Source organism: Cryptomeria japonica, chromosome 9 (assembly GCF_030272615.1).
Source record: "Cryptomeria japonica chromosome 9, Sugi_1.0, whole genome shotgun sequence".
Lineage (NCBI taxonomy): Eukaryota > Viridiplantae > Streptophyta > Pinopsida > Cupressales > Cupressaceae > Cryptomeria > Cryptomeria japonica.
The window spans coordinates 509,541,132-509,559,086 of record NC_081413.1 but is presented as its reverse complement, the minus strand read 5'-3'; the positions used below and the strand labels follow the sequence as shown (position 1 = coordinate 509,559,086).

The 17,955-nt window shown below is 35.4% G+C and overlaps 1 protein-coding gene across 1 annotated transcript in view; it reads right to left on the bottom strand.

Annotated features, from left to right (window-relative positions):
• Positions 1–17,955, bottom strand: part of LOC131046913 (phytyl ester synthase 2, chloroplastic) — a 118,376-nt gene that overhangs the window by 14,993 nt on the left and 85,428 nt on the right. Inside the window, exon 8 of the mRNA XM_059211716.1 lies at positions 1,478–1,552. Within this exon, the coding sequence (XP_059067699.1) occupies positions 1,478–1,552 (75 nt within the window). The remainder of the gene's footprint in view (positions 1–1,477; positions 1,553–17,955) is intronic.

Here is a 17,955-nt window from a genome sequence, read left to right as displayed (position 1 = left end):
TAATGTACCATTAAAGATTTTAGATTATTGCATGAATGCACACATCATGTGATCATAAAACCACCCGCAGTAAATGCACTCATTTTATGTTGATACATTTATGCAGTTGCCTATGTTCTCTCCTGCCCTTTAATCTCCCAATTAAAACATTACAAATCACACATACTTGTGGAACCTTCTAGCCCTTTTATCTGTTCCTTTTCTCAAATTGACTAAGTTTTTTAAAAAAGACTCTAGAGAATATTAATTCATCTTTCAAAGGATCATGTTTAGCCATATCAACATGTGATTTCAAAAGTATGTGCCCCGAACAACAATCTTTGTTTATTATAAAGTATATTTTCCATGTTACTGTTATGTATTAGAATGTAGTACTACAAAGCAATGCAACATTGACCAAGAATGGTGGAATATATCATCAAAATGTTGTTTATTACTGTCATTAATGTAACAACATTTGTTAAGCCAAAAGAAATTCCAAAATTCCAATATTTTTGGTTTTAGATGCCTTGTTTACTTTTTCTTATGGATCTGATACAATAATGCCTACTTCTCAAGTATATATTTAAAGAAAACCACAACTCTCTATATAATCTCCCTACTACGCAAGCTAAGTAAGTCTTGCAAAGGACATTGTGAACTGGCATTGAATTAATTTTCCATCAAGAATGAAAACAAAACAGCATGCACATTTAAAATCCATAATTATTGGAAGCATTAGCAATAAGAATTGTAAAGTTATTTCAATTTCAATTAAAGAACAAGTTATGAACTATGTATGCTATAAATGTATATGAGGAATTATGTTGATGTCTAATAATTCTGATTTTATCTGCAGGTCTGAAAGAGAGAGATCATTTTATGTTTTCTATGTCATCTCCAAATGAATTCAATTGGTATATATATCATTTAGGCAACCGGTCAATTGGTGTATTGACCGGTCATGCCTTTTAGGCATGACCGATCAATGCACCCATTGATCGGTGCCTTTGTAATTATACCATTAACACAAGGCTGTTTATCGGTTCAAAACCTTGATAGCATATTGTAATATAATATAATGATTGATCAAGATAATGAATCGGTTCATGTAAACACCGATGATTCAAAATGCACAATGTATGTAATCCAACCGGTGCAGTTGTTAACCACTGCTAATTCCAAATGAAGCGGTGTATGTATTAAGCCCGATAACAAATATGCCCGATGATTAAGCCCGATAACAGATGTGGATCGGTGCCAATAGTTATGCACCCGATAGCAAGTATGTATCGGCTAATAACCCGATAACTTATAGCATTTAATATGCTAAGCAATGTTTGTAAAATCCGATAATCATATGCAATATAAGTTTAGACATGAAGTATGTAAATAACAGAACAAGGAAGGTTAGAAATATCTTATCTTGCATAAGCTACCATGCATTAACAAGAGTTATATATATCTAGGAGTTAAAAATAATCAAGGACTAACTTACTTCATAAAGAAGAATTGGAGTATCATATGCTCCAAATAAAGTGTGGTTGCCAACAAATAACACCGGTCTTCTGGGCTGAAAATTAAACCATAGGGTAAATATCGTTGCCATGTTTTCAATTATATTTGTCAGCTGATTGATATTTTCAAAGTGAAACATATGAATGTTGTAAATTGCATGCAAACTTAACAAATTAAACAAAATCAGATTTATATCTTCAGAAAAAATGCCAACCATCAATAACTAAGGAAGTTAAAGATTACACACACATGATATAATCAAGTTCTATCCTAGTCATGCTCCGATGGCCTATTGGGTGTAGAGTGGTGTTAGCATCAATGTTTCTGGGACCTCTCTATAACCTTTGGGCCCAACTAGAACCCTCAACCCAAACTCTTGAGAACCTCCAAACCCCCTATTCTCTATTTCTTATTGCAATTACTCCACCTCCTAGATTTTGAAAGATCAGAGATCAGATGGACATTCCCTATGGATCTTTAGGGCTCAATCGGGCAGTCATATCCACAACAAACAATATACTTCTACATCGATTCCACATTCATATAGTATAGAGGGCTTCTTCATACTCATGCAAAGTCATGGTGTTTCATTAGACTAGATCTTAAGGTCTTATCCAACAAAGGTGGTTAAAATATGTATCTATATAGAAGGTGGTTAGCCTCAATCCTCTCAATTGATTGAGCCTATTAATGAGAATCTAAATATGGCACCCCTAGATACATAGGCCAATGGAGAAATCGTGAGGGTCAATGAATTTCATCCAAAATGCCAATTATCCCTAAAAATAGTTGGTTGAATCAGAGCAGGTCAACTGCCAACCAAACTATATATTACTATAGTTTTCCTCTCTTCTCACTACATAATATGGTCTAAATAAATGATTGATAAGTTATTATCAACATAGAAAGAATTAGAGCCTTGAAGCCCAAGGAAAGGAAGAATAAAATACTACCGTAAAAGGGAGACAAACAAAAGATAAGAAAATAAATTCAGTGAAAAAAAGACGAAAAAGGCTGAAAGAAATAACCAATAATTTGCCATTGGAAGTGTAATGTTCACCCCTGATTTTTTTTAGAAATATGTGTTTGCAAGTTTGTAAACAATGTGAAATGGTTTGCTGATTGTTTGCTTTCAGACTTCATTCACAATGAAGAACATACATAGAACCATAGAAACGAGACTCGGACTCAACGCAGACTCGGTGTAGTACCCCTACCCTAATCAATCTCTAATCTTGGTTTAATCTTGGTTAGTGTATCTTAATATAATGTTATAGTCAGATGCTTGATTTAACGCATAGCTATTGATGTGATTTTCACACTAGTTGTATGCAAGATGTTAGTGTACCTAGTTTGTGGTATTAATATCGGGCTAACGTTTTCATTAAATTTTATATATGTATGCATGTATGACTCTTGGTTGCAGGAGATTTCAGGTACAACGCCGCATGAGTGCGAGGTTCGTCTTCACCTGGATGTGCAGGTTTGAGTGTAGCTCTTTAATCCTTAGAGTTGGATTAGGTGGTCGTAAGACCCTAGTTGACCTTCATCGTGCTCAAGTGAGCATCGTCAGTCGCGTCGGTGTTCCCTTTGTGTTTGGGTTTGCGAGTCGTCTGTTTGGTTGACCTTCTCGATTAGCGTGCTTGGTGTGCATGGTTAAATTGATTAATTAGTCCTTAGTAATTATTTTGATTAAATATGTATTTGTGCATTAGAGATAAATGGACTAAAGTAATCGGATATGTCGTTATGCGATTTTCGTGATTTTGGATTACTCGTTTTAAATTGGGAGTAAGTTCGATTAAATGTCTGATTTTGAATATTAAATGCATTTCGTATATGCTGTTGAAAAGAAAGTTTTGTATTTTATCGCAATAGATTGATTGTATTCTGTTGGCTTTTGAAATTAGAAAGATTAAATTTCAGTTGAATGAGAAAATCGATTTTGAATTGAAAAGCAAGTCAATTTGTTGTGATAGTTAGAAAGGATTAAATTTGGAGAATTATTTTTAAATAAAAATTTTAATTCCAAAAATGGAATTTTTTTGGTCAACTCTTCCATATAACCCAAAATTTGGGGAAATTTTGGAGGATGGACATTTTTAGAGAAGTTTTGGTTGGAAAAGAAATTTTGGAATGAAATTTGGGGGTTTTTGGATGGAAAAGGAAGGTTTGGTAGCTGGGGTTCTACAACAGATCTTGCCAGGAACGCGAGATCAGGTAGGATCTAATTCTCAATTTTAGTTATTGTATAAAATGGAAATGAGGGTTTGAAGGTATTCATACTATTTGGTTCCAGATTCTCCATTGAATGCCATGCTTATGAACTGATTTAGTAAATTAATTGGTTTGGCTGGAAATGTATTTGAGGTGATGTTAAATTCCTCTATTCTTTGTGGGTGTTTGAAACCCTTGGGTGTTTGTAAAGGATGAGAAAACCATCAAGAAAATATAATATCAATCACAGTTCGTTTAAACCGAATTCATAGTAACCGAAATTTATTATCATATTTGTGATGGGCATTTTGGTTTTTTTTCTTGTTTCGAACCTGTGTGTTTTAAAAAAAGAAGTTATTTATTTGTTTATAGCGAGCTGTGCGTATGTTTTTATAAACCGTGGGTTTGGGGTTTGGAGGGCGGGGAGCGGAGCTCCACCCGCCCCTCCTCCCCTCTCCCCCGCTCATTCCCCCTATTTCTTCCCCTCACTGGTGTTGGAAACCCTGGCCGCGGCACACTGCGGTGGCCGCAGGGCGCCGCGGACTTGCGGGCACCGCAGTGGCGCCGCCCGCCAGGGCTGTGTTGAACGGCGCTGCGGCTAGGGCACGGCCCACCCTCGCCTCTTATTTTTAAAATGCGTTTTTTTTTAAAGAAAACATAGTTTTAAAATGGTATTTTTTTTAATGTATTTTTTTTATTATTCAAAAAAAATGCATATGATAGTTAATATCATTTTCATGTAAGTTATATTATTGTTAAGTGGAAATTAGTTCTTAATTTTGATTAAGGTGGCATAATCGTGACAAATGTTAGTTTGATAGTGATTAATTTTATAATGGAGTTTATAGGTTAATTGTTATTCAACTTCATTTCGTGACTTATGCCTCCTTTTAATTAAGTTCTTAAACTGCGAATTTTCGCAACTGAATATCATTGATTATATTCTGATTGATCTTGGATTAATATATTTATATCTTACCTTCTAGCTGATTAGGGAAGTTGGCTAAGTGAGGTAGTATTGTTTAAAAACAAATAGAATATTATGCTATTGGAAAATCGTCGAAATACGATGTAATTACTAATTGATGATGTGAATTATTATCTTAGAACATGTCATTTGAGTAATCGAGAAGTAAGTGAGATATTTTACCATTGATCATAGAAATTGAAACGATGTGCTTTTGGAAATGATTAGCTTCATTAGATTCTCTTTTTATAAGTATATTTCGTGATCCGTATTATGCATCTGGGTTTGAAAAATATGAAACTGTAGAGGTTGGTTTCGAACCAGTATGTCAATGACGTTTTGATTGGAGATTAAATATCTTAATTAAATGATTAATGGTTGTCTGAGTTTTATGAATATGAATTTGGTTTAAAAACTCATTATGGCTTAATATGTCTGATCAATGCTTTGAACCTTAGAGAGTTAGAAAACCAAGAACAACTTATCCCTTGATGAGATAGATAACTGTAATCTGATTTAGATCTTGTAGAAAACTTGATCGACTTTTAATGATTAGATCAATTCGGAAAGATTGTATCTGTTGAATATTCCTATGCGAGTTTAATTTCTGTATTCGCTTTTGATTATGAAATGGCATGTTTTGCTTTGTTTGGTAGGACCCTGTCGTATGGATTGATTTGGGGTACCTGTTTCAGTCCTCGATTCCGAGTTGACTGTGGTATTGTGGTAGTGTCGTATTTGGTCATTTCCTCTTTGCGCGAGTCGAATGATGATTGTGGTTGACCGTTGTTGGTCGGGTCTCTAGTTAGAGTACCGTCAGTAAGTGATTACCCTTGAGTCGTGTTTGACCAGATGATTGTTTCTCTCTTCTTGAACTCCGTTCGTCTGACCATGTGTATTCCTTGGTTTTGAGTTCGTCCGAGTATAGTCTAGTGTCGTATGGGAAAGTGGCTTTCGATTGGGGGCCGCGCCCAAAGTGGCTGCTGGGTGACCCGTCGAAAGTGCGTCTAATAAGTGATAACCTTTAAGTAGGTTAGAATGTAATCTCTAAGTAAGATAAATGTGCCTCACACATGGGACGAGTGCTATCATAGATTCGACATGCTGCGAGAAGGCCTGAAATGGCAAACCATCATCCTTGTCTTCACGAGAGGATGTGTGGGTCCACATGAGGCTTGGATGGGCCGGAAGTTCGGATTAGGTTGCCAGGGTGACTCAGTGTATGGGGCCGGGACCTATGAAGACTTGCCATGGTATCCATACCAGGTTGTGTGATGACACTTGTCCCTACGTTCGCTAGTGTGTTGTCGTTTTGTCCTGTTTTGAGTACCTTTGTGGGTCATCCTTTGGTATCTGCCCTTGTGAGTATCGGTTTCCTGTTAGACCTTGGGTGGTGATGGCTCAGTCTTGTGGATGCTCTTCTGGACCTTTGTTTTAGCTTTGATTATGTTCAGCTGGATCCTGTTCTTTTCAGGGATCGTGTATGTATTAATTGACCGATGCGGTCGTTTGTAAATTGTTTATATTTCGCCTTGATGGCCGGATTGTAATGGTGTAACCTCTTGTATTCTCAGAGGGGTCTTGCGATTGAGCAGACTCGGAGATGTAGCCCTTTAAGGGTGAACTCCGAGATCATTATGGTGTTATGTGATGTATTCTCTTATGTTTCCTTTATTCAGCTTTATCATGTATGATTAGCTCATGTTAGAATGATTAAGTGGATAAATGGAATTAACTTTAAATGTTTATATGCAGTTCTTTCTTGAATGGCATGTTGATTGAATGCGTAAGTGGTTTAGATGAAATCTATCGTAGATGCTAGTATGCAATCGTCTCTTAAAATGCAATAAATTGGAGTATGAAAGAATGAACTTAGAGTAATGGAATCTATTCAGTTGTGGTTAGGAAATTAAGTATGCTGAATAGACCTCTTATGTTTATGATGGAATTCTAGTGTGTTAGAATATAAGATGTATGGCTTGTAATTTTAAATGAAAAGCTTGAATGAAGATTATGAATAGATCTTAATGGATGAATCTTTGTTTATGATTTATATTTCCATCTTTTGAAAGAAATTATCCTGATTAAGAATTGTCTCGTTATTAAGATAATTAGCTTATTGGAATTAATTGTGTGAGTTAAGTGGATTGTGATATTTAAGTAATCTCGTTGGGAAACTCTTTAGGTGTTAGTTGTTGTCTTCCGCTATGTAATCTGAATCTTTGATATCTTGTTGTATCTTAATGTGGTGTAACTTTAAAAAAAAAAAAAATTATTGCACTCTATTCTTGTGTTATGGCTTAATCCCTTCGGGGTTTCCTGGCGGGGCATTACACTCGGCAAGGCTGACCCGACTCGGGACTCAGCAAAAAATCGGCGAGACTCGGCAAGAAAACCAATTTCTTGTGAGTCTTGCCTAGAGCGAGTCCTAGAGAGTCCCAAGTCCCTGAGACTCGGCTAGGGTCACTCGGCTTGGGACTCACTAGGACTTGGCGATTCTTGGCGAGTCCTGGAACTATGCATAGAACATAATGGTTGCAAATAAGATAGAAACAAACTGAATTTAGTCAACTAGGTCACCCCATTTTATCAATCTCATTCAATAAACTGAAATCACATTTGAATAAGTACAGACCTGAAAATGGATTCTCTGGAATTTGCTTTAGCTTGTATTAATAAACTCCTTGACATTAAGCATTTCATCTATGGAACATTACATCATTAAAATACCTCTTATTGGAAGCCAAATCAATCAATCTCAAGTCCAATGTAGAGGCAGATTTGGAACAATTGCCAACGAAAACTAAGCAATGTCTTCAAGTGACTGAAATATAGTTCCAAGTGGCTCCTATGATGCCAATATCAACCCATAAACTTGCAATCAGGCCTATTAAGCAACTCAGAATGAATAGTGTAGTATCCCTTGTCTAATCTGACCTTGTTCTGCTTATTTGAACTCCAAGGAATATTGTCAAACACTTGTCTTACAAAGTCTGTACTTGTTAAGCCAATGATAGATATTGTTTTGTTTTGTGTTTGGTTTTGAATGTTCGATGCAAATTGATAATAAACCAACTATGCTTTGCATAAAGGAAATTCAGAAACTAGAATGCAATTTAGAGAGCTGGAAAAAAACGTTATTTCATATAGGAATATATATACAAACTCATTTATTCCAAAACATACCCAGAAAGACAAGCTGTTCACTTTTATAGAAATCTGGAAATGCACATTTATCAATGAATGTGACAGCTGAAAGTGATTGATCTGCTTTATTCACTGGTTTCTCCACCCTATATTCAATGCTAAACATCTTGTATATGCTAGGCGTCCACTTTTGATGAAAGAAGACCTCCTAAGTTAGGCGATCTGTTCTTTGGTTCACAAGTCCTCATCACAGCCACACGTGCCACATGCTACAGCAGTACGCTTGACTAGGATGGTATGGCCAGATTGTATTTGGCTGTGTATTGTTCTTAAATGCGGTAGTAAGAAATCTGGAATGCATTCTTTGAATCAGCTCTTCACAACCCTCAAGCATATGCCTTCAATCTGCTCAAATAAACTTGTAATCTGTCATTAATGGCTGCCAATGGTGAATACCTGGGTCTGCAGTAGTGTTGTGACGTTTTCACACATCGCCCCATTGCAAATGGGGACCCATGTTTTTTTGCTCGTTTTGTTCGTTTTCGCTTTGTTTTTTTTAGGGTTTTGTTAGTCAGTCAGTCGTCTGGATTTAGGGTCAAGCCTTAGGGTTCTAATTATCGTCTTTTCGGACCAAAATCCAGTCGGTTTTGAGAGCTTTTTGAATTTCCTTTTCTAGAATGCAAATTTTGAATGCAATGAATTTGCCAGAATGGTCTAATTTTCAATTGGAATGTTGATGCAGAGCTTAAATTTGTCTAAGTGTTGAAGACGAAATGTGAATTTTTGTCCAATTGAATATTTTTGACCAAATTTTGACTTTTTTGAATTTTGATCCTGGGCATTGGAATTGATTTGTTTTCGCCTCGTGAAGTGTTAAAATGTGAAAAATCTTGTTATTTTGGCCTGTAGGAGCAAAATCGCTCCTGTCCCTCAGTGAAGGACGGGAGCTCAATTTCAAATATCTCATCGTCCCTGCAGAGTCCAGACAAATTTTACGTTTGAAATAATGGAGAACGACGAGATCTTTCCATTGAATATAAATTGAAGATTTTCATGAGCACAGAAATGCCTCCAGGGGAAAGATCGCTCCTGTCCCTCAGTGAAGGACCGGAGCTACAAATTCAATTTCGCCTTGTCCTTGCAAGATTTTGATGACTTAATGATTTGAGGACGTCCAAAGGAAGATGCTTTGCCAAATGAATATAATTTGAGGTGCAAAAACGAAGGAGAATGACCTATATTGACCAAATCGCTCCTGTCCCTCTCCAAGGGACCAGGGCGAGGTACCTTGTAGCTCTCGTCCCCCTCCCAGGGACCAGAGCGATTTCCTTCATTATGCAAAATCCAGACAAAGGTCAAGGCAAGTTTACGTTCAAAAACAAGGAAAAACATGAGATAAATGCGTTGAATATAAATTGAAGATTTTTGGGACGTCCATAACAGTGCTAATTGCCTAAATCGCTCCTGTCCCTCAGTGAAGGACCGGAGCTACAAATCCAATTTTGCTTTGTCCTTGCAAGATTTTAACGTCTTGACGATGTGAAAAGGTCCAAAGAGGTACATTTTATCAAATGAATATAACTTGAAGTGCTGTCGGGGAGATCACATGGATAACCAAGTCCGGCTTGAGTGAGTTCCTGATCCTGAAATTTGGCTAAGTCTGGAATGTCCTGACCCTGAAATTTGACTAAGTCTGGAAACTGAAAAAACCTCCAAAAACTAGATTTTGCAATATAACTCCTGGAGGTCTGAAACCACTCTCAAACATCCTGAAAGTATATATGGAATATAACTTAAAGTATAAGAAAGAAGAAACATAGAAGGAAATGTCACTTATACTTAAATGTTATATTCCATTGAAATTGTCCTCATTGAGAGTGCGAAAAGTCAAATTTCGCTCGTGTCCTTCTCCAAGGGTCCAGAGCGAAAAGCGCTCCTGTCCCTCTCCAAGGGACCAAGGTGAATCGCTCGTGTCCCTCACCAAGGGACCAGAGCGAAAATGATTAGTTGAGCCATTCCTGACCTTGTTCGGACGAATCGAGACATCAAAGGCATGGTGAAGGACGAAATGATAGAGCATCCAGACTTGATCAAAACAATAAAATGCTTAAGTTCGCTCCTGTCCCTCAGGAAGGGACCAGAGCGATTTTTGTTGTAGATGATTTTCTCGCCAAATTTCAACCGATCTCAAGGCATGAATGAATGAAAGGAGGCATTGCGAATCCGTTGAATATAATTTTCGAAGGTGATGAAGTAAAATGAGGCCCACAAGAGCAAAATCGCTCCTGTCCCTCAGTCAGGGACCAGGGCGATGAGGTACGTATCTTCCCACTTTTTCATTTTTGGGCGCTAAACAAACATTTTTTAAATTTATTTAAATGCTAGAAAAAAATCGATATTTAATTAAAAGCATTTAAATAGCGCATGGTATGTATTTATTAATTATTTTTTGCCTTTGTAAAAAATCGAAATTTATTAATTAAAAATAAAGGCATTTAATAATTAATTATTAATTTAATAAAAATCAAAAGGGAGCGCTTGGGTTTATTTTGTCAAGGTCGGCCTTTATTATTTATTAAAAAATCGTTTAATTTGCCTTATTAATTATCAAGTCGGCCTAAGGTCAATATGAAGGTGAGCGCCTATAAAGGAAGGTGTTTATTTCATTTTCACATCATCATTTATCATCTCTCATATGCAACTTGGAGAAGGCAAAAGAGGAGCGAATTTCATACAAAGGAAGGGCGAAATTATCATTCAAGAAGAGGAGCGAATTCAATCAAAGGTGGTGCGAAACTACTATCCAAAGGAGAGGCGAACTTGAAGTTTCTATTTGAGCGAAGTTGCCTAGGACGTCAAAGACATATCAAAGATGGCGAAATTGCTAACTTGAAGAGGAAATCACTTGCCAAGGACATATCAAAGGTGGCGAAGTTGTCTTTTTGAAGAAGAATCACGTTGATGACCATCTTACGTCAATTTTGCCTAGGCAATTGTATTCATTTTGCATTTTAGAGTTAAACTCTCAAGTAAGGTATGGCAAGATCTCTTGTTTTAATTTCAAATTTTGATTGTCATTGCCTTAATTTTGAAATTTTGTTTTTCCTTAGCTCAATCGTTTTTTAGGAAATGATTAATAAAGGACTTATCATTAAGTTTCCTAAAAAAATTGCTCTCTAATTTATGTTATGTATTGCAAAATCATGGTACTAATTTTGAAATGTTGTGTAGGCATCAAATGGAGGTCTCATCAAGGAAAATCAAGCCGGATCAAGGACGGTCTTCGCCAGGACGATCAAGCCAAGACATGGGCGACCTCTTTCAATCCAGCGTTCCAAGGCGAGGTACATCGTCATCCTGCACATCAAGGACAAAAGGAGTTAGAACAAGAGTTAATTAAAGATAGCCTCTCAACGACATCAAATTGAATATCTAGCAAGCTTCAAGTGTCAGATGAGGTGGCGTCCTAGTCATCATTTCTCCAATCAGTGAAGTCCATCTCAGCATGTCCAGATTCAATGTACTTAACTCATGGAAGGTGGCACAAACTCCGATGTACCTACCCCGGCTATCCATTGGTCGATTTTTCTAAAAGGGACATGTGTCCAAGCAATACAATTTTATCATTGGTCAAGCATTAAATGTTATGTAATGGTTGTAACAAACCCTAATTAGGGTTTTCATTGTAAAATCTTGGCCATTGATCTTGAATTGATCTAAGCCATCAAATTGTATTGTGGGCACTATATAAGCCCAGGCATTTCATTTTGTAAAAAAAATTTTAGATGATTAGAGAGAGTTGTAAATAGTTGGAAGAGTTAGAATATAGTTGATAGAATAGCAATTAGAGTAGAATAGGAGGACAAGGCAAGAAATTGTTGCCATTGATTGTAAACAAACTCCATTTTCATTGAAGTAATGGTGAAATATGTCGTTTTCTTGCAATTTGCATGGTTTCTTGTTGAGTCTTCAATCTTAGATGGTAGATGATTAAATGAATGGAGGGAATGTGATTGACTGATGGTGGAATTCGTACATCCATACTACTAGCAGTTTGTTGATTGCAGACTTGCCTTGCGTAGTCAACTGGAATCGTTCAGCTTAAGCTCAATTTCAATTTGTCGCCTCTTCATTGATATGCATCAACTTGGATGGTATCTATGCCTGCAGTGATGATTTGAACATCATAAAGCTCCCTTAGAAGATCGCACTAGTCTTGTGTAGATGTTCCATTGATGTCAAAACAAGATCTAGTTAGAGTTTCATCAAAAGGTCAAGTCATTGCTCCTACATTCTTAGTATTAGGATTAGATCCTCTCTTCGCCTTTATCCTTTTTCCATTTTTTTTTAATCTAAGTTAGTAAGAGCCTGTGTCCAGCAAAGCAGATCGGAAGTTCAATGTAAGTCCCCTTGTGATTCCAGCAAATCACATCATACCACTGGAGCTTGTCCACACGTGGAGACCCCACTAAAAGAACCTTGGAGTCTACCTAACTGATCCTTTACGCGAATCTTCAGCAGTTAGAGACTATTTTCTCAAGAGAGGATAAGATGCCTTTAGGTATTTTATTCTGTGTATGATTGTGTACAAAATACACGTCAACAAGTAGATACACCTCCGAAACTTCAAACCCTAGATGAAATTATTTACTTTTAAGCACAACTAGAACTCCTGGATGAAGCCCTCTCAAGCAATAATATCAGCTAGTATTGTACAGCCTCAAAATTGCACAAACACTGAAGAGTTTTCATTCTCCAATGCTATAGATGATTGAAACCCTTGTGTATTTCTACACTCAGCTCTCATATCAAAAAGTACAAGTCCAAAATAACATCAAGAATGAGTTTGATTTGCTTTTTGAAACCTTTTATATCCTCACAACTCTTAAATGCCTTTAATTCCCTTTTGAAATCCACTTTCAGGTTTTTGATAAAAACAATATATTATCTAGTCAACTTGGGTGCTCACTTTTATGCAATTAATAATATACTTTAAGTGGCATTTAATTGAGGGTCATGACCCCATTGAATATAAAGTGAACTTAAAACATTATAATTGCACTTTATAAATAATTATTAATAAAGTAATCACTTTATTAATAATTAAAATAACATAACTCCACAAATAATCATTATTTCTCAATTCCGCTTGAACCTAGGAGTTAACCATTATGTCCACTATGCACCCAACTGCCTTACTAAAAATAGTAAAGGTCCCTCTCTATCAACCACTGATTTAGTATAAATAGAAAACCCTCATTATCTGATCAAACTAGTTGTGTAAGGGATCGACACTGCAAACATAGTCTGTCCAGGTGCCCTGCTATAAACAGAAACCATGACTTTCCTAAAATGATGGCTTACTATAAATAGTAAGTGTACCAAACTGAGTCCAATGAAAGCCAAACCTCTACCCGTATTGAGCTCTAAGAAAAATAACGCATTGATGTCTGCCAATTGGGGACCCTCTAAACATCTGACTTAGCCTACGAGGGCCAATGATAGGCTAATCAATCATAAAATGAGAGTGGCTAAAAAGGGGACATTACAAACAGCAATACGAAGTACTCCTATCATGATTGTCAATAGCTCAGAGAATCTGCAAGATTTTTTGTTGTATAGTTCGCTGCACTTTTCATTGGATGTCTAAATTCATATCCTTCCAATTCTCTCTAATCACAACCAAATATCTTCAAACTCCTGAAACCTCTTCACCTGCACTAGATACCACAAAAAGTACATATTCAGACGTCCAAAAATCATATGAGTAATCAAAAAGGAGTGCCCAGCCGTAAGGAAAACATTGTATCAATACCCAGATAGGATTCTTTCAAATCCTCGGAGTTATGAGCAGGAATATGAAGAACAATATCTCTGAAAAAGCATACCATCACTCAAGATATTTACCCAAACTCTACCAATCACAAACAGCACTTAAGACACCACACACCAAAATCTGCAAACCCACTTCCAAAAACACTAAAGATCTTCATTCTAACTTAACCAAAATGAAAGAAATCAAGAACTCTGTGAATACCAATGTGACTCCTGAAGTAGAATCACTCCTTCCACCTAGGGTGTATCTCTCACCACAGAAACCAGCAAACAAAGATGAAGGTTTTTTGTCCTCAACTAGCAAAAGATAAACCTTGGAAGCAATCCAGGAGCATCTTGTTATGTTTTCCAAAGAAAGATACAGAAATGAGAGCTCAAACATGAATTAATAGGCCTTTTTTTCGGTTTCAACCCTATTCCTCCAAAACCAAAAGTTCAAATTTCCAGAAAAGTTCCATCTTTTTAAGAGTTCTCAAATAAAACATTTTAATTTACTTTTGTCTCCTTATATCCCCTAGACATCCCCTCTTGTTACATATAATAAACCTTTTTAAAATATTAATTTTCTCCTCTTTAGGCATTAACTGTTGATGCTAAAATTTAGCCTTAGAAAAAGATATATCTTTTAAATCTTGGTGTTCCATTAAGACCTAAAAGGCCCCCTTTTTAAAAACAACATTGTGCAACTAAGCCAAGGGGTACAAATCACTTAAGTCATAAAGCAACAATATTAAAGACTTAGGTGACAAAAAATCAAAATATATTTCTCTAATCATAATAAAACTTCACGAAACATCCAAGTGTGAAATATTACACTGTTGGAGAAACAGAGGCCGGCCCAATTGCTAAAAATAGAAACTAAATAATAGCATATGCTAAAAATAGTGTGTCCAAACACCAAACTGGCCCAATCTAAGATACATTGATACTTATTATAAATAGTAAGTGCTAAAAATGGCCCTACTAAAAATAGTAAGTCTCGAACAAGTTGTCCAAAATCACTCCAGATTGTTCATCTCCATTAATTTGTCTAAACACACTAGTAACATCGAAATACCCCTCTAATCCCGCTGACACCAGCCCACAAAGCCAACACCAAATGCACTACAAGAGAACAATAAAATGGGGACATTACAAAAAGATCAAGAACAAATCCAAACTCAAAGAAAAATGCAAAACTGAAAAAGAAAAATAGAGACAAAGTGGGCATATCACTTTAAAATTTAATTTATCCTTATGGCTCCAAAAAGTAACTCATTTAAATATTAAACACTTCAGCACTTAGTCACTTAATCCTTTATAAATAACTAGCAATTGCACCTTAGTGTGCAATGGGTACACCGAAGAGGAATGAAAGGTCAATTAGGGAAAAATTTAGTATATCTTTGTATATATTTATATTATAGATGAGTTCAATTGGTAGAAAGAGATATAGGGGTAGAGAGAGAGGAATATAAAGGGGTAGAGCTTGTTCACATGGAGGATTCATGTTAAGTGTGCGATTGTGCACTTTAAGATGCTTAATATCTTTATATTGTCATATCATCCAAACCTGGTCTTTCCAATAAGATAATGCTCCATGTTTGATTTAGATCGTAAAGAGCCATTGATAGAGGGATTGATCCCTATGAATTGAATATTTTTCATCCATGCTAAACCTCTTAATTAGATCTTTGGATGCCCTCTATACATTGGTTGGGAAAACTTATAAGACAAAATAGCTTCCCTTATTTACTTTAAGAGAAAATAGAAACCTTTTGTAACAGGAATCAATTTAAAAATTCCCCAATATTACAACTAAAAAGTGTACAGACCACTAAAACGTGTAAATCAAAGAGATGAATGCCAAACATACTCAAGGCTAATGGAACGAATAATCCAATTGCAATAGCACAATAAGATGTGAATTATTGTAACTTAAAAGTACGAGAATCATGCCAAAAATAATTAGACAAGCCTCTATTATAATAAAATTTATACTAATTGAAGGATAATGAAGTACCGAAATTACATGGTTCCTATGTCAAGATGATTTAATCATTCTTTATCAATAGTGATATTAAAAACCCTGAAATTAATTAACCAAAAAGTGCTTGTTTGAAAGAAGTGGCAGAATTTCCTACATCCCTAATGCAATATGAAAAGTGTATAAATTTAGGAAAAATATTCAACAACATGAAAAGGGGTGCAATTTATTTAATTTTATATTTAATATTTTTATACGTGAGATGGAGAAGTAGAGGGGTATGGAGAGGAGAGGGATAGGAAAAGAGAGAGAAAGAGGAAAGAGGGACAGATAGAGATGTCAGAGATAAATATATAAAAAAGAGTAGTGGGGGAGAGAATGAGAGAGGGAGACATAGAAAGATAAAGATATAGATATGAAGCGATATATATATATATATATATATATATATATATATATATATATATATATATATATATATATATATATATAGAGAGAGAGAGAGAGAGAGAGAGAGAGAGATGGGTAGAGAGAGATGTGGAGATAAAGAGATAGAGATAGACAGAGAGATAGAAGAAGAAATATTGAAAACTTCTATAGAAATAGAGAGGCAAAGAGATATAGATATAGAGGTTTAGGAAGACAAATATGGAGAGAGAGAGAGAGAGAGAGAGAGAGAGAGAGAGAGAGAGGTTTAGACGGGAGAAACATAGATATCTAAATATATATATGATGAAAGGATATCATATCTAAACACAAGAAGTAAAATTAAAAAATAATATACTTAAAAACCCTAATAATGATAAGATGTTCTCAAAGGAGAAAGTACGCCATATAAGATTAGACAAGATAATAAAATATGTAAAGGAAAATAAAAATTTTCAAATATTAATCTAAGTTAATCAAATGAAATGCACACTCATGAGCATGAATAAACCTAGATTAAATAGTTTTAGCTAGAGGCATGATTATTTTCATGGTATTTATTCTATGCTAAGAATTAAATTACAATGAACAAATGTAGTTAGCTCTAGGCTCCATATAGAGTGATGAATTGTTGTGACTTTGAAATTTGATGTTCTTGGGACTGTAAGTGGATCCTCTGTGATTGGGTTTTTCTCTCAATTCAATATAAGATCTTTGTATTTTTCTAGATGAAGTAACTCACTTTTGTAGATCAAATCCATTTCTACGAATATAACATTGGTAGTACTTAAAATATATTGAGGCTTACTTTTTATTCAATTAATTATTAACTTATTAAGTTTAATAGTTATAACTAATTTTTTTGAATAATGATTTTTATTTATATTTGAATTTAGTTATATTTTTAGTTTGTCTTGCTCAATAACAGTTTATAGGCACAATGTACAGGAGTAAATTTCACTGACATAATACTAACATCATACTGCAATTCATTGATATCAACACGGATTAATCCCTAGGCAATCAGTCCTCTATGGTCAAATCCCCTTCATTGACTTCCAGAAAGAAAATTCCAGGGTTGAAAATTAAAACAAGTCATTTGACAAGAACTTGTAGATTTTTCATCAATATTCAGTGTTCTGACATCAGTAAAGAAAAGGCTGAGTTTTCAATGAGCATTTGTCGGCATTTAAACAATTTAAGAATTTTTCATAGAATTTGAAAGCTCTTAGTGTGTACTCTCACATGGAATGTCTTTCATTCTCCAATCACATCTAGAGCTTAAGTTTAACAAAGTTATTCATTCATATTTGATGTTGATCTTAATGTTGTTAGAATGTCAGTGGCTTCAGACCAGAATATGACAAAGAATAGAGTGGAAGTAATTTTACTAGAGGCAAGGACAGAAGGTCAAAAATATATAACATAGTTTGTTAAGCATCCAATATAAGCCATGGGATTGAAACCTGTTGTCCTCATTTTTGTTTCCAAAAATGAAGGACCACTACATGAAATTTTTGTGAAAAAATGAAAATTTTACTCTATGGCAGGCTTCCCGAGGCAGAATTTTGACTAATCCTTGGACTGGCTTAACCCTCAATCCATCCTCGAACTATGTTTCGAATTTCCTCAAATTCTGGGTTCGTTTGCTATGTCTTTCCTTCAATTTCGGGTTTTAAAATCCCAACTGCAGGTGGAGAATTTTCTTCAAACTGCAAGTTTTAATGATATTCATTGTTTTGGTTGTTGTAGGGGAATTTTTAGCTTATTACATGTGCATTTTTATTAAAAGATGTTACTTGCAATTTGTTTTAAATTTCCCTTTCTTGTTTTTGTCTTTTTTATTGGTTTTTGGTCTTGTGTAGTTAAAATAGGGATTTTTTTGCTCAACTACGAGTAA